Genomic DNA, 24,243 nt, shown 5'->3' on the forward strand with positions numbered 1-24,243 from the left:
AATTTGGGATCAAGTACTAAGCACTTACATTACTAATCTGGTGTTTATTGCAGAGTTAGTTTAGCTTTAGATCCAATTACCTCTAATTCACAGCAGGACACAGGCACTTCCCCTGCAGCAGCTAAGACGCCCCAGACTGTTCTCGGGGACTAAAGCAGACACTCCTCTGCACCTCTGGGATGTTTCAATCTCCCTTCTCCACCTCCACATTAAACCACTCTGCTTATTTTCCTCCTCAGATCTCAACTGTTTTGGATCAGGAAAACTCAGAAAGCTTGAGGGAAAGATCCTCAGCTCTTCTCTATCAGGATCCCTTGGGAAATTCAAAGGGAGTGGAGGATGCAGCCTCACTGCCTGGAGAGACCTTCCTGTTCTGAGCTGCCCCAGGGTGACAGGCTCCAGCTTTCCATCACCTACTCCAGCTCCAAAAGCAGACCCAACCCTCAAACACCACCAGTAGGACAGGGCACATCTTCAGCTTAGTGCTTCCCATTTAAACCCTTCTGAGGTTCCCCAGTTCGGAGACATGGACCTGTATTGACCTTGATATTAATTCCTGGCTGGAGAAGGCACCCGGGAACAGCAAACTGACCTGGCACATTGGAGCCACCGAGGCACCTGCCAAAGACCTTGGCAGGACCTCAGTGCCAATCATTAATCAGTGAGAGGTCCTGGAGCCAAGGCGTGGAGCCAGTGGCTTGTGCCATGTCTTTAGAGCTGCCTGAAAGCCCTGGAGAGCTCCAGACTTGTCCGAGAGGTCTTTGAACCCCAGCCTGGATTGGATTGGAAGGGACCTTAAAGCTCATCCAGCTCCAACCCCTGCCACGGGCAGGGACCCCTTCCACTGGAGCAGCTTGCTCCAAGCCCCTGTGTCCAACCTGGCCTTGAGCACTGCCAGGGATGGGGCAGCCACAGCTTCTCTGGGCACCCTGTGCCAGCGCCTCAGCACCCTCACAGGGAAGAGCTTCTGCCTAAGAGCTCAGCTCAGTCTCCCCTCGGGCAGGTTCAAGCCGTTCCCCTTGGCCTGTCCCTACAGGCCCTTGTCCCAAGCCCCTCTCCAGGTTTCCTGCAGCCCCTTTAGGCACTGGAGCTGCTCTCAGGTCTCCCCTTCAGGAGCCTTCTCTTGTCCAGGCTGCCCCAGCCCAGCTCTCCCAGCCTGGCTCCACAGGAAGACTTGCTCTTGCACAGCCATCACTTCTATTTTCAGGGCTCCAGCATTTAGGGAAGTTCCCTTGAGCTGCTGGGATGCAGGAGGGTGCTGGAGCCCACGTAAATTCTGTCTGACCAGCAGCACAATGTGGCTTGCACATGAAAGCCGCCTCCACCGGCCCAGCCACACCATTGCAGTCCTTGCAGGGGCGGATGTAACCACAGCAGCAATATTGATGGTGCTTATCTGGCTGAGTGTGGGCCAGCCACAGCTCCGCTGGCACAGGAGAGCAGCTCGTGCGGCTTCAGCAGAGCTCTGCACCAGCACAGCTGATGGGGAAATCACACCTCGGCACAGCTCACGTGTGAGCTCCGCTGGCACGGGCTCGCGGGTACCAGCAGCCTCTCTCACAGGCAAAAGAGATGCTCTTAGAAGGGATGAAAGCACTTAAAACCCTCCCCCAAGCCCTGCTATGGTGCCCTCCTCCCCATACCTGAGGCCAGCTGCCCAGGCAAGGTCTGCATTTATCATGGAACAGGTTCTGGAGAGAAGTCTTCTGCTCGCTGGCCATCATCTTATGCAGAGCTTCGTTCTCCTCCCCTTCGCGCTCCAAGATCTGCACGGAAGAGTCAATAACAGCAGAGCTTCAGCTCCTCACTGCTGTCAAATGTGCCATTACCTTCTGGGTCACATCAGAACCAGAAACACGACCGTGTATTTACAGTCAACAAGAGGTTGTTTGGCAAATACCTTGCACTGGGAACAGCACTCTTTATTATTTGGGAATTCAGGGGCCTTTGGAAAGTATTGCTTGAGTTTCTCCCAGGCTTCCTTGGAAACCACCCTGCGTTCGTTCTCGGATATGCACAAGCCACCTGCAGGGACAGAGCCAAGAGAAGGGCTTTGCTCTCCAGTGCTCAGCGACACAGCGCAGCACTGACCAGATGCAAGAGATTGCAGGGTATCAGTGTGGGGGAAGAGATTCACACACCGTGTCAGCAAACCAGAGCACAACCGACACACAAAGTCACCTTCAACTCCTTTATCGTTTCCCTGTTCAGACAGGAAAATAACCCAATGTGACTTTAATTCCTGAAAACGTCCTCTAGATTCCAGAGCTCAGGAACCGAGCAGCTGATCAAACACAAGCGGTGTTAGGGAGATGAGGAAAAGCACAGATGTGCTGCAGAGGGTTGCTGCATGCTGGTCCTGGCTGTCCACACCCGCATCTGTATGGGGACTGCACTTCCCAAGCTGCTCGCTGATCCCATGGCCCATTGAACAGGAGCCAGGTGCTTTCCTCACCCTTGAAAAACCAAGACCACCACTGTATGACCTCAGATGGCTTCATGCGCCCTATCCAAGCACCTCAGGATTGGAAAGGATGGATTTACACCCAGATCTGCTCTAAGGAGTGATGGGTGTGAAGATACAAAGAGGTTTTTACCAGTACCCCCCAGACCATGCAGTTATGCTCAAGCAGCTCAAAACAACCCACAAATGGTTTATCACAGAATCCCAGAGTGGTTTGGGTTGAAGGGACCTTAAAGCTCATCCAGCTCCAACCCCCTGCCACGGGCAGGGACCCCTTCCACTGCAGCAGCTTGCTCCAAGCCCCTGTGTCCAACCTGGCCTTGAGCACTGCCAGGGATGGGGCAGCCACAGCTTCTCTGTACAAGAGGCATTCGTGCTCGTTGCTTTAGGGACGGCAGGAGCAGAAAGTTCCCACTCACACATCTGGACACCGTGTGTACATGTGACAACACGTGCTCCGGTAGACAAATAAGGCTTGGGAAGACCGGAGCAGGCGAAACCTTGAGGATCCAACTTGATGATCTCCAAGGGGAAAGCACAACCGCAGCTCCCTATGGGAGAGCAGCTGGGAAGCTGAAGGGAGAAAGCAGAGGAGCAGCTGCAACACTGCGATGCAAACCGGATTTGGATGCAGCATGGGAATATTCAGGCCTAAATGTGGGTTTCACCAGCAAGAGGGAAGCAAAACAGCAAAGTCACAGCGCTGAGCAGGGTCCAGCCAAGGGCACAAACGCCTCATTATCCACTTTTCTATAGCCGGAGAAGCTACAGAAAGAAGACGAGGAGAAAAGGCTCCTTCTCCCTCTTTAACATTACAGGCAGCTCCTCAGGCACCCGGACCCGGCGGCTTTCCTCACTCCTGGATTTCTGCCAGCCCTAAAGAGGAGAAAATAGCAACGCTCCCCTCCTGCTTTTCCTTAATAAACAAAGTCAGGCGGGACCGCATCACCGCAGCGTTGGCCACTGCGTCTTCAGCAAACGTGACCAAATGGCCCAGCTTTACAACACAAGGAGGCTGCTTCCCAAGGCTGGGGGGAATCCAGCTTGTCCAGCTTAGTGCCTGGACACTGCATGGCTCATGAAAACGGGTTAATTTGCTGCTGAGCGGAAAGAGGTGGAGAAATCAGATCTGGATGGGCAGGGAACAAGTGCTTTGCCATCTGGAAGATGATGAGCCTGACCAGTGACCCCCTCCCACCATCCAGGGACACGCTTTGGGCACAGGCATCAAAGGATTCTTCACTTGGTATCTGGAAGGAATTATCCACTGAGGTTGGGCAGCTACTGGAGAGTGAAGAATTGCAGCAGGGATGCAAAGGGATTTCTGCAGGGAACGCCGGGATGGCACGTCTGGAGCACAGCCAGACCTCGTGGATAAAGCAATGGCTTTCCCAGGCCTACCACCAAGGCGCTTCCTCCACAGCAAAATGAAAGCCATGGGATGGAGACCACAGACTTGCTGATACGCTCCAGAGGGGGAATTTTAAAGGTGGAAAGGCTGATTTCCATGAGGAATTGGGGTGAGCTCAACACGATGCAATCTGACCTGCCAGCAGCCCCCTTATTTAATAGTGCTCATTCTGATATGACCCAAAGTCACAGATCAAGTAGCAATTCACCACCAGAACATGTTCAGGGGCCTCCTGGCCTATTCTTGTCATGTCTGGCTACATTCGATGTTTCACCACTATGCTGAATGCTTTTATTTAATGGGAGCAGCCTTGTGGCAATGGGAATAACAGCTCTGAACAGCAAACGCCATGTCAAAGCGCTCAGCCACTTTAAACCGAGGCTTTCTCAAGCCATTACTCGACATCCTTGCTCAGCCTCGATGACAGGAGGTGTGTGGCTGATTTATGGCAGGTTTCCTTCTTCCTAGGAACAAGATGGAGCATTCCCAACAAGGAAATTGATGCCTACAAACGGGAGCTTAGTAAGAGTTATGTCTGGGAGCAACTTACGAGCTAGCAAAGGGCCATTTAAACAGCAGGGTAGCCAAGGATGTTGCTAATGAACCGTCACGTAGGAAAACAACCAAGGCTGGGGCAGAGCCTTGTATAAACAGACACCAAGAGCAGCAGGTCGGTAAGTCAATATCCTCAGCACTCCCAGATAACCCCCGTTTCCACAGAGGTTAGGTAAGTGCTCCTGATTTCATGTAAACCAAGGGGATAAATGGATGCTCTCAGCTCTCACCTTGACCGATTGCACCACGTTTTATTCCTAAACACTTTCAGAGCTTTCAAGCAGCTGCAGATCTTTGGCGCTGCTCTCGCTCCATCACGTCATCACGGACTCATAAAGTTCAACAAGGACAAGTGCAAGGTCCTGTCCTTGGGTTGGGGCAATCCCAAGCACAAACAAAGGCTGGGCTGAGAAAGCATTGAGAGTAGCCCTGGAGAAGAAGGACCTGGGGGTGCTGGTCAATGAGAAGCTCCCCATGACCCAGCTTCAGCGAGCGCTTGAGCCCGGAAACCCCCCCTGTGCTGGGCTGCACCCCCAGAGCGTGAGCAGCAGCTCAGGGAGGGGATCCTGCCCCTCTGCTGCGCTCTGGGGAGACCCCCCCTGCAGCCCTGATCCAGCTCTGGGGCAGCAGCACAAGAGGGACGTGGAGCTGCTGGAGCGAGGCCAGAGGAGGCCATGGAGATGCTGCGAGGGCTGGAGCAGCTCTGCTCTGGAGCCAGGCTGAGAGAGCTGGGCTGGGGCAGCCTGGACAAGAGAAGGCTCCTGAAGGGGAGATCTGAGAGCAGCTCCAGTGCCTAAAGGGGCTGCAGGAAACCTGGAGAGGGGCTTGGGACAAGGGCCTGTAGGGACAGGCCAAGGGGAATGGCTTGAACCTGCCCAAGGGGAGACTGAGCTGAGCTCTTAGGCAGAAGCTCTTCCCTGTGAGGGTGCTGAGGCGCTGGCACAGGGTGCCCAGAGAAGCTGTGGCTGCCCCATCCCTGGCAGTGCTCAAGGCCAGGTTGGACACAGGGGCTTGGAGCAAGCTGCTCCAGTGGAAGGGGTCCCTGCCCCTGTCAGGGGTTGGAGCTGGATGAGCTTTAAGGTCCCTTCAACCCAGACTATTCCATGTATCTCTGGTTCTCTGTCACTTCACTACTAATAGATCCTCCCTTCCACACCCCAGCACTTCCCGCAGCATCTCTGCCTTTACACTCTTTTCCCTGCCTTACCAAATCTGGGCTGCAAGGTGACAGCTGACTTGCAAATAAAGTTTGCGTGCCAAGAAACACCAGGAAAACGAGAATTAAGCACATTTCTGCACTAACAACTCGTGCTGGCCTCAGAGAGAGCAAAGGCTACAAGGTTAATGCCTTGAGCAGTGGGCAACAACAGAAACATTCAGCTCCATCCCCCGGACAGACTCACCATGTGGGCAAACGATGTCTTCATTAAAATTTAACTCCTCTTCCTCCTCTCTCTTCTCTTCATTGGATTCATCTAATTAAAGGAAACAACAAAAACCCCAACCCATGAAGACTGCAGTTTCCTCTCTTAAGAAAGGAACAATCTTTGGGCAAAGGAGCGCGGTTGCCTTCCAAATTGCGGCAAAACCCTCAACCCAAGGGAATCTTTGGAAGGAAATTTGCTGTTCTCCGCTGTCATGGCCCCCAGGCAGGCGGGATTACAGCCTACAGCCCACGTAGGAGCGCTTTGAAGTGCCTGCAGCACAAGCCTGCCCTTTGTGAGACTACAAAGGACACATTTGTTAGGGTGAAAACACCACAGGGGTTCCCTGCTCCCAGGGATCCGAGTTTAACCTAAACACAGGCTAGGTGAGAGCACAGGGAGCGGAAACCTGCCGGCAAACATCAGTGCCCTCTTTGCCTTGTGGATGCTGATCTAAACCAGATGCTGCCTGACAAACCAAGGGGCAGCCTGCCAGGGGGAGATAAGCCCCACATTAATCCACAAATGATAGTTAAGAACTGAAGCTCCGTAGTAATTCAGTTGGTCCCTGAACTGAAGCATCATAAACGCAGTACGCTGTTAGTAAGGGTCCCTACCTGACCTGCCAGACAAGCACGTTGGCTTGTGAGTACTACTCAGAGCTGCAACCTGTTGCGGAACCACCCCTGAGGAATGAGGAGTGGAAACTCAAGTACTCTTCTGCACTGAGTGCTCCACCAGCACTGGGTATGATCAGAGGGCTGTGGTGCTCTCAGAGCCGTCAAGCCCAAGATCAATGCCATCAGCCCACCATCGCCACTTGCATCCAAGCAAGCTTCTTGGCCTCAGTTCTGAAACTAAAAGCTCAACAAAATATTCAGTTTCTAAAGGTTTAAAGAGCAGAGGGCAAATAAATCCCCATCTATTCTTATAATACTCAAGATATGGGTATAGAATAGAGGTTTTTTTCTCCTAGCCTGTTTTCCCAGTGCTGCTTTACACTGTTCATCCATACACCATCAATAAACATCATCAAGGTAATTTTCATGCTTCTTTCCCCCCTGGGCTCCCTCGTTCAGATAAAAGCAGATGAAAAGATCATGGGGTCTGGGGTGGTGATTTTACACAGCTTTGTAAAACTACAAAACTACTTATCTTCTCAGGGTGTGAAGATCACCCAGCACTTTTGAAGCTTATCAAATCAAAAGCTCTTTAAATGAAGGAGCTTTTTATGTGCTTTATTATCCTTTCCTCCCAACTCATACAAGGAAAGCCAAACAGCTACAGGAGCACCCAACGTGTCTTTTGTTAGGAGGTATCAGGCTGTGGGTCTCCACAGCAGCAGAACTACCTTTGCTTTGTGCGTTTCCATTTATTTTCCCATTACTGTGCTCCGTGTCTTCATCTTGATCATTTAACTGCTCCAGAGCCAGCTGACGCCAGCTCCTCAAGGATGCTTTTCCAACCCAGAACCCGTCATTCCTGCAGAGAGACAACAGTGCTGGCAACGCAAATCACATCTCTAGTAGGAGGTGTCCCTGCCCATGGCAGGGGGTTGGAACTGGATGATCTTAAGGTCTCTTCTAACCCACACCATTGTGATTCTATGCTCTATTTAAGCACTTCTCAACCCCCTCTGACAACATTAGATAGCATCAGGACTTACATACCCCTTGACTGTGATCTTCAGCAGGTTGGTCACAGCTTTGTAGTCTTCGTTTAAGCGGTTCTTCAGCCGCAGGATTCGACACCTTTCCACCACGCAGTCCTTGCAAAGTGCTTTCACTGGGGTGACAGGGGAAAGAAACACGACTTATCACACACGTGGCTGAGCTTCTGGCTGGTTTGAAGGTGCTCAGACACGCAGGCAACTATCCCGCCTCGAGACCGGAGGTTTCACATGGAAATGAGGAGAGCCCTGGGGTCACTGCCAGATCAGGGCACATTTGCAGGTTAAATGAGCACAAAACACTTCAGAGGTGGGATCTGTTCTGCTGGCTTCACAGCTCTCCAGTACCAACAGTCTGCAATTCCAGCTGCGAGCTAGGGCATGCCAACACGCAGCCAGGGGAGCCAAAAGGCAGGAGGGATTAGGCATATTGCAAGAAAAAAACCCATATTGTGGCACTTTGAGGTTAAAGCCAGAAATAACCCCCCCTCCTGCAAAGCTACACTGGAGCAACAGGAGCGGAAACCCTCCAGCTGGGCATGTGTTTTCCTCTGGGAGCAAGAGGGGCACATCCAGGGAACAAGCTGGAGAAAGCAGTGCATCCATCCATCCATCCATCCATCCACCCATCCCTCCCTCCCTCCCAGCCCTACTCCACAGACAGAGCCACGGGCGACCTTCCAGTTGACTAATAAATGCTGCCCTGGTTGCTCTCCACAAAGACTGCCTGCGTCACAGCACTTGCTGCTGGTTCTGTTTCTTCCCTATAAGCTCCTCGTAGCAGCTGAGCTAATTTGGTCTCAGCGGGAGTCACGGAGCTCCTTCACAAAAGGAACTAAGCCTGGGGCTCAATTAAGGGATGCCCAAAGATGACTGGGGCTGGGCTGACCCCAAAACTCAAGACGTGTGACAAATGCCCACAACACAAGCATGCAGGCTATCAGGAACGTGCTTTCCTTGAGAGGCAGCTCAGGACAGGCTAGAAGTGACAGACAAGGATTTATTTGCTTGGCCTGCATATATCCATGCTGCTGGCTCCAGGGAATGCTGCCCGCACAGGATCTGTAGGCACTGCAGGTACAGACAAGAGTCTGAGGGGTTGCATGTGCAAGTGAATAAGTTCACAGAACCTGCCAAGTCTTACATTTAAGTCGCTTTCTCAGAAGTCCCTCCATGAGCAGCTCTTCTAAATGGAAAAGTCAGGAATGAAACAGACCCAAGTCCCAGACAGGCTGGGCTGCACCCCCAGAGCGTGAGCAGCAGCTCAGGGAGGGGATCCTGCCCCTCTGCTGTGCTCTGGGGAGAACCCCCTGCAGCCCTGCTCCAGCTCTGGGGCAGCAGCACAAGAGGGACGTGGAGCTGCTGGAGCGAGGCCAGAGGAGGCCATGGAGATGCTGCAAGGGCCGGAGCAGCTCTGCTCTGGAGCCAGGCTGAGAGAGCTGGGCTGGGGCAGCCTGGACAAGAGAAGGCTCCTGAAGGGGAGACCTGAGAGCAGCTCCAGTGCCTGAAGGGGCTGCAGGAAACCTGGAGAGTTTAGGGACAGCACAAGGGGAATGGCTTGAACCTGCCCGAGGGGAGACTGAGCTGAGCTCTTAGGCAGAAGCTCTTCCCTGTGAGGGTGCTGAGGCGCTGGCACAGGGTGCCCAGAGAAGCTGTGGCTGCCCCATCCCTGGCAGTGCTCAAGGCCAGGTTGGACGCAGGGGCTTGGAGCAAGCTGCTCCAGTGGAAGGGGTCCCTGCCCGTGGCAGGGGTTGGAGCTGGATGAGCTTTAAGCTCCCTCCAACCCAAACCAGTCTGGGATTCTATGGTTCTATGGCTGCAATCAGACCAACTGTAGCTGTTTGAACGTTAACATCTGCATGTGAACCAAATCACCCAGTGCAGCACAAAAAGCAATAAAGTTCTGATGATGAAGGATAGGTCTGGGACCAGAACAAGGCCCTAAACTGTGTTCAGACCATGAGTTGGAGAAGGCGTTTTGTAGCTGACTCCTTACCATTCAGCCGGGGCCCTCCTCCGTATCTCCTGTAGAAGAAGTCAGCCACGTACTCCGATATCCTCTTCATGATGGATATTTTGTCGGGATGGAGCTTGCCATGGGAGCAGAGGCAAGCCGTGTTATCTATGGGTTTGGGAGGAGTGGACTCATCCAGCCATTTCTGCAGCCACTCCAGAGAGATGAAGTCGTACGGGGAACCTGGGAGGCGAAAAAGCACAAAGAGAAACAAGCCCGCACGTGTCAGCGAAGGCACAACGCAGCAGATGGTGTTTTATAATTACTCTGATATTAAACAGCACTTTTAAAACTCCACAAGCTATCAGTGTTGGTTAAACCCCTCTGTTCAGTTCGCACACAGCCACTACAGCTTCCCCCGGCCAAGCCTCATCTCAGCATCACGCATTTAGGAGATAGGTGCTATGTGAAGTTAAGATACGCAAGAGTAAGCGGTCAGTTCAAATTCAAGCAATCCATATGGAAGCCCAGAGCGCTCCAAGTCACACTGCTAAACCTTGAGGGGCTTACAGGAGAGCAGTCGAGGAAGGGCAAGGATTTTCCTATCAGCCACTGAGGCACAGATATAATACCATATGGACATGGAGCTGCTGGAGCAAGTCCAGAGGAGGCCACAAGGATGATCAGGGGCTGGAGCAGCTCCCGTATGGAGCCAGGCTGAGAACACTGGGGCTGTTCAGCCTGGAGAAGACAAGCTGCGTGGAGACCTCAGAGCAGCTTCCAGTGTCTGAAGGGGGCCTATAGGGATGCTGGAGAGGGACTCTTCATTAGGGACTGCAGTGATGGGACAAGGGGTGATGGGTTCAAACTGAAACAGGGGAAGCTCAGGTTGGAGATAAGGCAGAAGCTCTTCCCTGTGAGGGTGCTGAGGCGCTGGCACAGGGTGCCCAGAGAAGTGGTAAATGCTCCATCCCTGGCAGTGTTCAGGCTTGGAGCAAGCTGCTCCAGTGGAAGGTGCCTCTGCCCATGGCAGGCGGTTGGAACTGAAGGAGTTTTAAGGCCCCTTCCAAAGCAGTCTGGGATTCTATGGTTTAAGCTGTGATCAGCCATTAAAGGCTCATTCTAGAACAACCTCATTGGGTTACATTGAAAAATAAAAGGCAACAACATTAAATAGACAAGGTCAGTGCTTGCCCCATCCCTTCAGCACCCAACACTCCAGTGTTATTCTGGGCTGCTCTTGCCACTTGGGGTGAGACGTCCGTGTGCATTTTACCATTTACAGTGCAAAGGGGCCCTGGCTCAAATGTTTAGAAGGTGCAGAGCACAAACCACGGCTCAGCAGCAGCTGTAGGAGCAGTGAAACAGCTTTGGGTGAAGCCAGGTATCTCAGTGGGCACAGGGTGCCCAGAGAAGCTGTGGCTGCCCCATCCCTGGCAGTGCTCAAGGCCAGGTTGGACAAGCTGCTCCAGTGGAAGGGGTCCCTGCCCGTGGAAAGGGTTGGAAGGGACCTTAAAGCTCACCCATGATTCTATGACTTAATACCAAGACCTGCTGTTGATGTGCAAACCCTTCTTTGAGGTGATTGGGAAATGAGGAGGAAATGAAGCCTGTTCTACGCTGACACAAGGAAAGCGGTTCTGAAACCAAGGAGAAACATCACCCTTGGTTCCATTCACGAAATGAACACAGATCCTTAACGTTTTGAACAAAGGAGCAACAGAGAAGCTACAGGAAAACACTTTGTCTTCCAGCCTGCCCCGGCTCCTTGTGAAGCCGGGCTTCAAACCCCCTGTTCCTCTGCAGCACATCCCAGCAGTATTCCCATCTTACGCAACGCCAGCCACACAGCCATGACCTCCAGAGAATCGCGGCGCTGTCAGAGCTGCTTTGCTACTTTGGGATCAAAGTGCCTCCCCCAGAAAGTGCCTTTTTCTGGGGCAGGCTCCACAACGCTGGCACCAACCGTGTCTGTGCAGCTGCAAAGAGAGTCCCCAGCTCCCGCGGGATCGCGCCCGGAGCAGCTCTGGAATAATGCTGCCTCCAGCTGTGCTAGCGAGCTGCTGTGGCCTGGACGTGCCCTGCAGCAGGCAATGGGTGCCCTTAGGGTCTTGTCCTCTTCAAAGTGGGGCAGAGGAGCTCTGCCTGCACTTGTAAAGCCATCCTTTGGAGCTTTATTAGACGCGCTGTGAGCAAACCCTGCTGCTGCTGCTGCTCAAGGGGAGAGCAAACACAGCAGGGCTGGGCTCGCTGCTCCTTTGGAGCAGTGACTCACAGCACGTTCCTACCTCAACCACAGCTCTGATTTACCAGTGCCAATTCACACTGCTCGGCTTGCAGGGCCACGGCTGAGCTGGGACAGCCTCGTGGCCCCGAGTGAAGCGCCTGTTGTCGGCAAGCCTGGTGCCTGAATTGCAGGGGCAGATGTTGACAGGAGCCCCAGAGTCAGCTGCTCCCAGCTCAAGCAATGGGCACCGAAAGCTGAACACCAAACTGAGTGACAGGCTGGGCAGTTCAACTCATCTGAAAGTCCTGAATGGCAAATTCCCTGGAGTTTTTAGGAGACGGGCAGAGGAAGTGCCCCCTCTGCGTGTTTCGAGGGAGAGGAAAACAAGGGAGGGGAATAAAAGTCCTTGATATGCTAAGATTACAAGGAGTAGTAGGGAAGTTTTAAGCCCTATCACTCATCAGGTGGACTACAAAGCTTAGACACAGAGCCTTGGAAGCAGGGTTGAATCAAGTCATTTCCTGCTGGAGGTCAGGCATTTCCATACCCTGTTACCTGCTGATTCACTCGGATCAACAGCTCCCAAATTTGCCATGAGCTGGCAGTTTGAGACCAGCCCTTTCTTCTGCCTCAATGCCACTGAGACAAGCTGCTCACCAGGCAGAAGAACACAGTCAGCACGCATGGAAGCACACAGGAGACTGACTGATGGGGAAGGAGCAAGAAGGAATGAACGACACCAGAGGCCATGAGAATGAGCAGAAAAGGGAGAAAAATAGGTTAAGGCAGAAAAACCAGAGAGGGAACAAACCCCTCAGCATGCACACAGCAACAACAGGCACCAATCACTCTGCTCTTGAAGAGGCTAATGCCTTCCAGCAGTGCCCAGGCCACAGAAGCGAGCTGTGGGTTAGTAACAAAACATCACTAATCTTAACAACAGTCTACTACAAGATACTACCACAATGTCTTACAGACCAGCTTCAGCGGGTAACCTTTTGTAGAGCTCCTTCACCTCCTCGTGCTTGATTTTGCCCCTGGCCACGCTCTGCTTGCGCATCTCGGCCATTTCGTTGCACCACTCCTCGAACTTGGAGTTGTCACGTTCTACCAGCTCCTGCAGGAAAGCTGGTGGGAAAAGGAGGAAGAAAACCCCAGTCATTCCAAGGAAAAATGCCAATTATGTTAATTATCCCTGTGATGGGTTATCCGGGGATAACAAGCCTAAAAACTCCCCACGCAGCTACCGACATGAAGGCTTTCCAAAGGCCAAGTGCATGGATGTTGCTCTCTGCAGTATTTCTGGGTGTAGATGATTGAGTGCAAGTGCCCCGTGCAATACAAAGCACCCATGGAAATCATTTACTCCGGGTTGGTGCTGCATGAAGAGAAACCCTTTGCTTGCAAAGAAGCCTATGCCAAGCACTGGCAGTGGGGGGCTGTGCAGCGGGGCGGCTGCAGAGCTGGAGCACAGCAGGATGCTCTGCTGCCTGCTTCAGGCCCTCCCTGCTCCTCCTCTTGCTCCCACTGAGAGCAGCTCTGCTGTGCTGCCAAGAGCAAGGAATCTGTCATTCCCAGGGGAGAAACAAGAGCTTTTCACCCCATGGGCACACCTGAAGCCTGTCCCGACGTGCAGCCGCATGGGTAGGAGTGAACTCAGTGAGAGGGGTTGAGCACGTTGCAAGCCCAAGGACAAAAAGCCCTCAGGAGATGGGAGATAAGGATGGGAGGGTGAGGGAAATGGGGATTTTTGCTGTTGCCAGTGGAAAAAGCCTCCAAAACCCCAAACCTCAGCAGGGAAAAGAAGATAAAACACTTCCCTCGCAGGGCTGGTGTAAGCAGTGCTTTCCCCTTCCCTTATCGGAAGCTTTCTCCTATTCAGCAGTGTTTTGAAGAGCTAAAATATATCCAGAAAGGTTTAATGCTTGTGTGGCCAGAGAGCACAAGATCCACCTCGGGAGAATACACAGCACTAAAACCCAAGCAGCTTGACCCCCTTGAGGTCAGAGCCAAGTTACATCTACATTCCCATCCCGGAAAAGCCGCTTTGAACGGCATCAAAGCAAAATGCCTCAAATTTACAGTTGCATGAAACCTCCCCGCAACCACAGGGCTCGCTGCTGCCCTTCGCTCCCTGTTCCCTGGCAGCATTCCATGGGAAACAAAGGCAACCGCGGGGCTGCGCAGGAATTCGGCGCTGGGTGGAGAGGCTTCTGCCGGGGTTATTGTTTTGGGCAGAGGGGTAGGAGGAAAAGGAGCGCAAGAGAGCTCAGGAAACAGACTGAAATGCAGCTCTGAGGCAGGGATCAGCACGAATCCCCAGAGCCGTGGGGCTCAGCGGGTGGGTTTTAGTGGTGGTGGGAGCTGGAAAAGGTTTGGTGTTGTTAAGGGGTGGAACGCTGTCGGGTTTACCCACTCCTCACGCAGATAACGTGAAGAGCGGAGGTCCGAAGGGGATATGCCACCTCCGCTGTGCAGGAGAGGGAGGAAGGTGAACACACCTCACCCCCACCAGCACCAGGGGCCTAATTAATATTTCTAATCAAGCAGCACGCAAACGTGAAGCATCATTAAATCCACAGGCCAAATCCACCGGGATTTCTGCCACCCCCAGTCATTCTGAAGCAAGACACGAACGCGCTCGTACAAAAGCCCTGCTAAGGGCTCCCATCCTCTTGTTTTCACACCATTTATGCTCAATATGGCAAAGATTCTGCAAAAGCACAAGAAACCTGACATCCGTCAGGATTATTCACCTCCAGCACAGTACGTGTGCTGCTGGTGACATTTAACCACGCTGCTCCCCTGTGCCTCCAGGAACCCGAGCGGGATCCTGGCTGCGAATCCCAATGCTCCCGCTGCCACACGTGTCTCCCAAGGGGATGATCTCCTCCTAACCCTTTCCCATCTTGTCTTGCTGGTTAAGACAGAGAGGTGTGAGCCAGCATAGGGGTGGGATCATCAGGATTCCATCATCAGGATACGGCCACCAAGTGGCTGTATGGCACCCCTGCGGGCTCACAGCGGTCACTAAAGGGGCTTGGAGGGAAAAAAACAGCTCCTGGCCTGTCTGGAGCATCCCAGGCACAAACACAGGCAGGTGGGGAATGGATGGAGCAGCCCGAGAAGAAGGACCTAGGGGTGCTGGTCAATGAGAAGCGCCCCATGACCCAGCTTCAGCGAGCGCTTGAGCCCAGAACCCCCCCTGTGCTGGGCTGCACCCCCAGAGCGTGAGCAGCAGCTCAGGGAGGGGATCCTGCCCCTCTGCTGCGCTCTGGGGAGACCCCCCCTGCAGCCCTGCTCCAGCTCTGGGGCAGCAGCACAAGAGGGACGTGGAGCTGCTGGAGCGAGGCCAGAGGAGGCCATGGAGATGCTGCGAGGGCTGGAGCAGCTCTGCTCTGGAGCCAGGCTGAGAGAGCTGGGCTGGGGCAGCCTGGACAAGAGAAGGCTCCTGAAGGGGAGACCTGAGAGCAGCTCCAGTGCCTAAAGGGGCTGCAGGAAACCTGGAGAGGGGCTTGGGACAAGGGCCTGCAGGGACAGGCCAAGGGGAATGGCTTGAACCTGCCCGAGGGGAGACTGAGCTGAGCTCTTAGGCAGAAGCTCTTCCCTGTGAGGGTGCTGAGGCGCTGGCACAGGGTGCCCAGAGAAGCTGTGGCTGCCCCATCCCTGGCAGTGCTCAAGGCCAGGTTGGACACAGGGGCTTGGAGCAAGCTGCTGCAGTGGAAGGGGTCCCTGCCCGTGGCAGGGGTTGGAGCTGGGTGAGCTTTAAGGTCCCTTCCAACCCAAACGACTCCAGGATTCCATGATTACGGATGGGCTGGAGAGGCCAAGGCAGTCCCAGGTCACTCACCTGGCACTTCGACTGTCAGGGATTTCTCCCGGGTCTGCAGCCTGTACACCAGCATGTAGGCATTCCGGGAGCAGTGCGTCCCCTTCCCACACTTGGGTTTCCGAGTCTGGGATTTCGATGGCTCCGCTGTGGAACAGAGGGAAATCACCATCACGACACGAGCTCGCTCACGGAGCCTCTGTGAATGGGGCGAGTTTGCCATCTAGCCGGCATCCCTCTGCCCTGCCAGGCCTCGATGTGCCAAGCACTGGGCTTGGCAAGAGGCAAAATTGGATCCCAAAGACAGCCCCAAATCCCTCCGGCATTCCTGGAGGCAGGGCAATTCAAAGGGACTAAAATTAGGAGCCAGTTCTGAACCGCCCTTCTACAAGAGCCTTTTTTTCTCTCCCCAGTTAAACCTCCCCAAGCCAAAAGCAGCTCTTGGAAAAACATCCTTTTCCCCCCCAGTTCTGGTGTCCCAACACCAAAGCTCAGAATCAAATCCCCAGGGAAAGAAAATCTTATTTACAGGTTGTTGTTTGTGAAAAGCCAGGCGTCATCCTGGCGGGTGACAAAGCTTTTAGGGAGCAAAGAGCCACGGAAACCGTTGCTTCAGTGCGACACAAAGGCACGTTGCAGGAGCTGCTGCTCCCAAAGGCAAGGCGAACGCACTCACCTACAGCTGCAGCTCCCAAAAATCAACCTTTTTGGATTGAAAACCAATAGAGGAACAGCCCTGCCATAGGCCGAACTCTTGAATAAGGCATTGAAATACTAAGAAAAGTGTCTGTCTTTCCCAAATTCTGGCAGAATTCCCATGCCTCCTCCCCCACTGCATCCAGGGCTCTTTCCTAGACACTTTTGATTTGCATTTTCTCCAAATGCTTTCTAAATTGTTCCCATCTGGGAACACAGGACCCTGCCCGCAGCAGACCTCTGCTTTACGTACCCAACCTCCTCCTGCTGTCACAGGCATCTGTAACAAAGCAGAGCCTTGGTTTTGCTTGGAGCGGGCAAAGAACAGATCAAAATCTTCAGGCTCCCAGCCTAGAGGCTTCTAAACACGCTTTGCTGCTACCCTGTGAGCATTCAGCAAGAACACTGACTTGTGGTTCAGCATAAGTTTACAAGATTGAGGCCACCAAGGTTTATTTGCATTGAGTTGGCTATGCTGGGTAACTGCGGAGGTTAAAGAGAGAGGCTGAGCAGCTCGTGTTCCCTTTCAGGGCTTATTTCATGTTACACCACTAGATGTCTAACCAGCTTCACAATCTGCTCCGGAGCAAGCGGGAGTCAAACATTAACTGGATGATGGAGCTGCTCTGGGCCCTGGGAGGTTTGCTGCCAAGAACTGGAAAGGCAGCGGCATCCGCAGGCGCTGTGCTAAAGGGAGATGAATGCCTCGAGGCACGCCTGCTACCCAGGCTTTACAACAAAGGGAGCCTTTTACAAGGGCCTGTAGGGACAGGACAAGGGGGAATAGCTTGAACCTGCCAGAGGGGAGACTGAGATGAGCTCTTAGGCAGAAGCTCTTCCCTGTGAGGGTGCTGAGGCGCTGGCACAGGGTGCCCAGAGAAGCTGTGGCTGCCCCATCCCTGGCAGTGCTCAAGGCCAGGTTGGACACAGGGGCTTGGAGCAAGCTGCTGCAGTGGAAGGGGTCCCTGCGCGTGGCAGGGGTTGGAGCTGGAGGAGCTTTAAGGTCCCTTCCAACACAAACCACTCCGGGATTCCACGATTCAAATAAATCTGAAATGTTTTCATTAAGCTGGTACTTAACTATCCTTTAAGAAAGGAGACATTTCCTCAAGTCCAGCTGCAGCAAAGCACAAGCGTTCTGGTGGACCAGTGTTTCTGGGAACAGTTTTGTGCACCACAATGGAAATTTCTGGCAGTAACTTCCCTGTTTCCCAATGCTACAAAGCATCCTGCAGTAAGGAACACTGAGGGACTGCAAATCCAAGAGCTCTAAGTGCCAGTTGAAGGCTGAACCACTCCTATATATCAACTGCAGCCCAAGAAACCAACATGTCCAGCCTCAGCCCAAGCTCTCCAAAGAATCAAGACCTTATCCCATCCAGAGAACACCGGTATATGGGCAGCATCGGAACAGAAGAACCCAAAGAGAAGTAAAAACCTCGAAGCAAAAAGGCAGTTTTTTGCTCCCAAGTCATTATTTGGATCAAGATTTGTTTTAGTGGAGACTCTTTATCTCCTCCAAGCAAAACACTTCAATGGAAATAAAACCATCATGTGTTAAGGAAACCGAAAGCAATCTTGTTATCTGTCCTTACGCCTGCTTTTGCACCCTGGCCAAGGAAGCAGCACCATGCCTGTTTTATCCCGATAGGCAACTGCTGCCTGAGTTATCAGCACCTTATCTGCTGTGTGGCAGGCAAGGGAAATACTAGAGGAGCTGCTCATGAGGTGTGTGTAAACACTCACACAGGGCTGAGGTGAAGAAAACCTGGCTGCAATTACCAGGAGCACCGTTTGCCACGTTACTGCTAAGAGGTGAGTGACAGCACGCGGAGGAGCGCTGCTGTTTTAGGAGGAACGGGGCCTCCACGTGCTCAGCCTCCGTGGTTTGGGTGAAAAGAGTGATTTTAAAAAGGGCACTCACAACTTAAAGGTTTTACCTAGATCTTCCTCAATCCCCAGCTGCAGTTTCTTCCCTTCCATCTTTTCTATGTCTTCATCATTAAACTTGTACCACTCGCCCGTCTGTGGGTCCTTCACGTGGGCAATGTAGTGCCCGGAGTAGGCGCTCACACCACGGTGGATGAGGACAGCGCTCAGCTCATAGACATAGACACCATCTGGAAGGAAAGAGCAGTTATCCAGTGCTCCGGATGCAACAGCACAGATCTTTCCCCTCCTACTGCTTCCTGTTTTCACAAGGCAGCAGGTAAAGACTGCTCCTGAACTTGAATCTCTCCAAGACCTTGCTAAGTAGGTTGTGGCTTCCACAACCCACTTAGTAAGGGAGTTATTTAAAACACGGGCTTCCAGCAACTCCTGACATGATTTCCCATCGAGAAGGGGATTCGGAAGAGATGTGCTAAGGGATGGTTGGTAAAGTTAACAAAACACAGCGCTCAAAACTCACTCTTTTGTTCCATGAAAGGCTCCATGTCCAGCAGCTCTGAGAAGCCGATGTAGGTGTTCAGCTTCTTCTTATGGCCAGTTTGCCTGTGTGGAGGCAAAGCTTCAGGTCAGGGAGAGCAGCAACAGCTCACACCCTAAAAGAACCTCCCCTGAAACCCACTGAGAAGCCCACACACACTCAATCATAGAATCATAGAACCACAGACTGGTTTGGCGTGGAAAGGATCTTAAAGCTCATCCAGTTCCAACCCCTGCCATGGGCAGGGACACCTTTCACTAGAGCTGCTTGCTCCAAGCCCTGTCCAGCCTGGCCTTGAACACTGCCAGGGATGGAGCATTCACCCCTACATCCTCAAATTAAAGCAGGAAGAGTGGAGCGGATGACTTTCCAAAGAAGAACCTGGGGAAATCCAGGTTTTACTCCAGTGGGAAGCTCACCTGTCAAACACGAAGCGCATGAGCTGCAGGTTGAGCGTGCAGGGAAGGCTCAGCAGCCTGATCTTCCTCGTGGCATTCTGCTTGCTCTGACACGTCTCACAGAAGTAACGATTGTCCCCTTCTAGTTTTTCTTCCTGAGCGGGGGCGGGGGGGGGCAGAAAGAAAGGGCTTGAGGCCAGGTTATCACTGAAAACTCAACCAGTCCACACCACTCAGCAGTCATACCCAGTCCATGCCACCCCACAACTGAAGACTGCAGAGCAAAGAAGTTATTTTAACCACTGAAGTTTCTACTCAGCTGCTTTCCAAAACAACCGCTTGGTTAAAAAAGCACTTTTCAGCATGGCCAGAGTGGGCTGCTTTGACTTTAGGGCAACTTTAGACCCTATTCCTTGTTCTGAGGTCATTTCAAGGCTGCCAGGTTTGCTCCCCACTTGACTGAGTTGGTTAATACCAAACGAGGGCCACAGAAAAGGAGAATGAATTGGATTGCCCTTTTCAGAGCTCACACGGACCAAGTTAATGTGAAGCCACATTTCTGCCTGGCAACCCCAGGCCTCTTACGCTTAGTAACAGACACCACCGTGCAGGAGTCACTGTGTTACATCTATATAGGTCCAGCAGCAGGATTAGGCCAGAGGAGCATTCCAGCTGCCCTAAACAAGGCCACGGATGGTTTCACTTGGAGGAGGAGCAGACCAACCTGAAGCTCACCAGTGCAGGGTTTAATGCACGTACCCAAACCAGTCTTTTCCCATAGCAGACCTGCCACAAGTAGAGCAACCGGTTTGCTGAGTGCACCAGTGAAGCTGCTGCCCAGCAGCCAGACAGCTCAGGCACAGATGCTTCAGCTTAGTCCTGCCCTAAATACTGTCACTTGAATCCACACCTCGACCCTTTAATGTGCCAGAGCCCAACTTGAGACCTAGGATGATTTTCAAGTCGAATTAAGAGCACTTGCAGCTGCTCCCATGGCTATTCCCAACCCTTCCTAGGATTTCGGAGAGCACATTCTGGAGCAGGGAATGTCTCCTGCTGCTGAGCACTGATATGGAAGACACAAAAAGCAGCCGTTTTCCTGGCGCTATCCACGACAAAGCATGAAGGGATTTCCTGGCAGACTTTGGGGATGTTTTCCCAACTCTGCAGGGAAAGGATCTGAACTGAACTCGTGGCTTCAAAGTGCTTTTTACAGCCACAGCGTGCACATGTTTTATGCTCTGGTCCAGAGCCACCCCTTGCTTGCTCAATCCTCATTTTCTGGGTGCACAGAAAATGCATTTCCCTTTGGATGCACCTCACTGAAGAACTCAGTTGCTTTGCTCCAATATTGACCTCAAAGGCTGTTAATTGAAGGAAGGAATTAAACCACCTTGCTAAGAATAGCAAGACTCGAATCCCACCGAGCTCATACCTTAAGGAATTCCGTTATACAGTCTGTCAACTGCTTATGCCCTTGGATGTTTAACTCCAGCTCGTAAAACTTGGACACGAGTTTGGACTCTCTGCCACACTGGTTGCAGCTAGGATTGAAGAAACAAAGACAAAACCCCATGAGGACAGTTCACTGCTTCGGGTCTGAACTCCCCAGCCACTGGTAAAATACCCCTTGAGCTATAAAACCAGGAGGAAAAGTTTAACACCTCTACACCACAAAACCTCTGCAGGGTGTGAACAGGGTAAGAGCATCTACCAGGAGCACCGGCTTGCACCAGTTTCTACCATTTCTCAGGGGAAATCCACAGCTCTGAGAGCACAGGAAGGAAAACACAAGCCCCAAGCTGCAGGACTTCACATCTCCTTAACTCCCTTGCAGTTTTACTTGGTCAATTATCATTAAAGGCTAAAAAGCAGCTGCAGAACTGCACCACCACCACACAAAGAGCATCAGGAAACCTAGAAACCTCTTATAAAATGCTCTGGCAGATGCTTACCTGCCTGCTGTGATTGGTAGAAGGGCCCTACACCCCCCGCTCCTTTAGCTCTAAAGCATCTAAATATTTACAGAGAGGCTCTTCCCAAAGAGCAGCACTTACACCGTGACGTAGGCGTACTCTCCACAGAACTGCTTCTGCACTATGTTTCGGACATCTGGGTTCTTTTGTTTGGATAAAGTATCTTCCAGCAGCGACATGAACAGCTTGGAAAACTCCTGGGCATCCTGGAAAAGAACCCCCAAGGCCCTTCACAACCCATCAGAGCACAAAGCCCAAGCACAACCCCGTTGTTCATTAACTACAAATTACCCAGAGCCCTACACAGGGGCTGCACGGAGGCTGCGGCGTGCGCTGCATGGATAAAGAGACCCGTCAGGAGAACTAAAGGAAAAGAGGAATTTGCCTCAAAGGAGCGTGAGGCCCCCAGCAGGAGGTAACCTGGCTCCTGGCCAGGCAGTCTGACTCCTGCCCTAGCTCCTTACAAGGCTCTGGAAGGGAAAGGAACCTCCTGCAGAGCTTTCCCCCCCGGTCTCAAAGCTGCGCACGCAACGCGCACTGTCCTTGCTTGTGTGGGGGTCTGAAGGTAAAACAGCACACCCCAAAAGTGAGAAGCTGCCTTTGGGATTCATCCCCCCCTGCAAATCCCAGGGCCTTCCTCTCCCACCCTGGCTCTCCTTCGCTTTCCTCTTCCAAGAACAAGAGGTTTCGGCCTCTCCCGGCTGTCCTTCCCTATCCCTGCTCAGTGGTGACTGCTTCCTTCCCCTCCTGCATCCTCCCAAGGAAACACACACGGAGCTGGGGCTCTTCCTCCCACAGTCTCCATCTGAACTCCTCCAAGTGTACGTCCAAGCTGTGTCCTTCTCCTGAGCTCCCTCCAGCTTCAGTGACAGCCCCATGGGCCCCACCTGCAGCACTTGTCCCTTTCTAACCCCTCTCTGCCCCACGCACTCACAGTGCCCCTTGGCTGGCTCCTGCTGACCCCACAAGCATCTTCTCACCCTGTGAGGGCCCTTCAACCCCCCTGAACTACCCACTGGGGAGGAGCAGCCCATAAAGCCCCTGCCAAAGGGCCCCCATGGCAGCTCCAGCTCCCACTCCACACAGTGCCCGGGCCCATCACGTGCTAACAAAAACCTCCCTGTCCCCACCTCATTGCCCCCCATCCCATTGCTCTCTGGGCTCCTTCTGATCCCCTAAGCCCCAACACTGACAGGAAGAGCCTGCAGCACCACTCTGTGCTCGCACCAAACAGCAAACCCCAGCTCAGAGACACTAAACTGACATCAAAGGGCACTTCCACATTGCTCTGAAGGAGGTGGTTACCCAAACCTACCTGCTGCTGCCCCGTGTCCAAGCCCAGCGCCTTGACAAATCCAGAGGGATCGATGTATCGCCGCTTGCTGTTCTGCAGCAGGGCAAACAGGTACTGCAGGTGCTCACAAATGCTCTGAGGCTCATAGTCTATTAAAACAGCACGTTGCACAAGTCACACACAGCAGTTCGAGGCTGGAGGTAGCTGTGCCCAGTGCCTGGCCTTTCTTTGTAAGGGTGAACTTAGTCATTAGAAATTAAATGGGTTTCTCAAAGCCATTTTAAAATCATAGAATGGTTTGGGTTGGAAAGGACACAGACACCTTCCACTGGAGCAGCTTGCTCCGAGCCCCTGTGTCCAACCTGGCCTTGAGCACTGCCAGGGATGGGGCAGCCACAGCTTCTCTGGGCACCCTGTGCCAGCACCTCAGCACCCTCACAGGGAAGAGCTTCTGCCTTATCTCCAACCTGAACTTCTCTAAGTTAAAACCCATCACCTCTTGTCCTGTTGCTACAGTCCCTGATACCGTAAGAACTGAAGCAGTTCCTGACACTGCTGACAGCACAAGCCAAATATCATAGAAACGTGAGATAATTTACAGTTGGAAAATCATTTCCCAGGTTGGAAAAGACCCTTAAGACCATTGAGTCCAACTGTAACCATCCCACAGTACCTCTCGTGTGCTGTAAGCAAAGAGTTTAAGCAGCGCGTGCTGATTACCCCATAGCAACAGCTTCTTGTTAACCCCAAATGGTGGGATATTGCTTAAAAACACCATAAAAACAGGAATGGAAGGAATGGGATCCAGAGGGCACCTACAGCTCTGCGCCGGACACAAAGGATGGCACCAGAGGCCATGGTGTCCACTCTGGAGGAAACTGGGAGCCTCAGTTGTACTGGGATCCTAAATTCTTGCCCTCCTATGGGATGAGGGAGGCTCCATGAGAGAACAGATCGGCCCCATCCAAGTGCTTCCACTCGCAGCACCATCACTAAGTTGGGAAACACTTTGGGAAGCAGCCCAGCAAGAAACAAACCCAAACCAGGTTTTCCAACCAAATCACATCATCCCTGGGTGAAGAAACAACACGGATAAAGTTTGGGTCATTCCCAAAAGCTGGGTAACGGACTCAGAACCAACAGTGCGGAGATGGGATAAGCGGCTGCTGCTTCACCCATGGATTCTCCCGAAAAACATGATCCCAGAGCGAAGTTTAGGAGAAAATGAGCAAAATTTGGGAGCAAATGACCAAACGCACGCATGGCAGAGGAGCTGCCACCCACCTTTGTCCTTCGGGATGCCCTCTCCAGCCATGGAGGTGCTGGGACACAAGTAGAGGGCCTGCCGGAGCTCCAGGTTCAGAAACCACATCTGCAGGAAGGTGTTCACGTAGCACGTGGCTCCGAGGTTCGTTAAGCCCACGAACGCGTTCTGGTGGGGGACAGAAAGGAGAGCGGTCGGTACCCGGTGCGGGCGAGGAGAGCAAGCAGCAATCATAGAATCACACAATGGTTTGGGTTGGAAAGGACCTTAAGGTCATCCAGCTCCAAACCCCTGCCACTAAGACCAGGTCACCCAAGGCTCTGTCCAACCTGGCCTTGAACACTGCCAGGGATGGAGCATTCACAACCTCCCTGGGCAACCCATTCCAGTGCCTCAGCACCCTCACTGGGAAGAGCTTCTGCCTTATCTCCAACCTGAACTTCCCCTGTTTGTTTGAACCCATCACCCCTTGTCCTATCACTACAGTCCCTGAAGAGTCCCTCTCCAGCATCCTTGCAGCCCCCTTCAGACACTGGAAGCTGCTCTGAGGTCTCCACGCAGCTTCTCTTCTCCAGGCTCAACAGCCCTGATGTTCTCAGGGGCTCCAGCCCCTGCTCATCCTCATGATCTCCTCTGGACTTGCTCCAGCAGCTC

The 24,243-nt window shown here is 52.8% G+C and overlaps 1 protein-coding gene across 6 annotated transcripts in view; it reads right to left on the reverse strand.

Moving 5' to 3' along the window:
- The window catches only part of USP48 (ubiquitin specific peptidase 48), a 33,511-nt gene that overhangs the window by 7,961 nt on the left and 1,307 nt on the right, over positions 1 to 24,243 (reverse strand). For all 6 annotated transcript variants that reach the window (XR_010609103.1, XR_010609104.1, XM_065664390.1 and 3 more), the window contains exons 3-17: positions 23,610 to 23,757; positions 22,347 to 22,474; positions 21,113 to 21,237; positions 20,491 to 20,599; positions 19,077 to 19,210; positions 18,640 to 18,722; positions 18,170 to 18,349; positions 15,555 to 15,680; positions 12,683 to 12,832; positions 9,520 to 9,720; positions 7,525 to 7,639; positions 7,206 to 7,336; positions 5,834 to 5,905; positions 1,901 to 2,025; positions 1,644 to 1,766 (exon numbers count right to left, since the gene is read on the reverse strand). Coding sequence is in view for 4 of the 6 variants with exons in the window: in XM_065664390.1 (XP_065520462.1) it covers positions 1,644 to 1,766; positions 1,901 to 2,025; positions 5,834 to 5,905; positions 7,206 to 7,336; positions 7,525 to 7,639; positions 9,520 to 9,720; positions 12,683 to 12,832; positions 15,555 to 15,680; positions 18,170 to 18,349; positions 18,640 to 18,722; positions 19,077 to 19,210; positions 20,491 to 20,599; positions 21,113 to 21,237; positions 22,347 to 22,474; positions 23,610 to 23,757 (1,950 nt within the window). In the remaining 2 variants the exon portion in view is untranslated. The remainder of the gene's footprint in view (positions 1 to 1,643; positions 1,767 to 1,900; positions 2,026 to 5,833; positions 5,906 to 7,205; positions 7,337 to 7,524; positions 7,640 to 9,519; positions 9,721 to 12,682; positions 12,833 to 15,554; positions 15,681 to 18,169; positions 18,350 to 18,639; positions 18,723 to 19,076; positions 19,211 to 20,490; positions 20,600 to 21,112; positions 21,238 to 22,346; positions 22,475 to 23,609; positions 23,758 to 24,243) is intronic.

The sequence above is a fragment of the Lathamus discolor genome, unplaced genomic scaffold (genome assembly GCF_037157495.1).
Source record: "Lathamus discolor isolate bLatDis1 unplaced genomic scaffold, bLatDis1.hap1 Scaffold_170, whole genome shotgun sequence".
NCBI classification, from domain to species: Eukaryota; Metazoa; Chordata; class Aves; order Psittaciformes; family Psittacidae; genus Lathamus; species Lathamus discolor.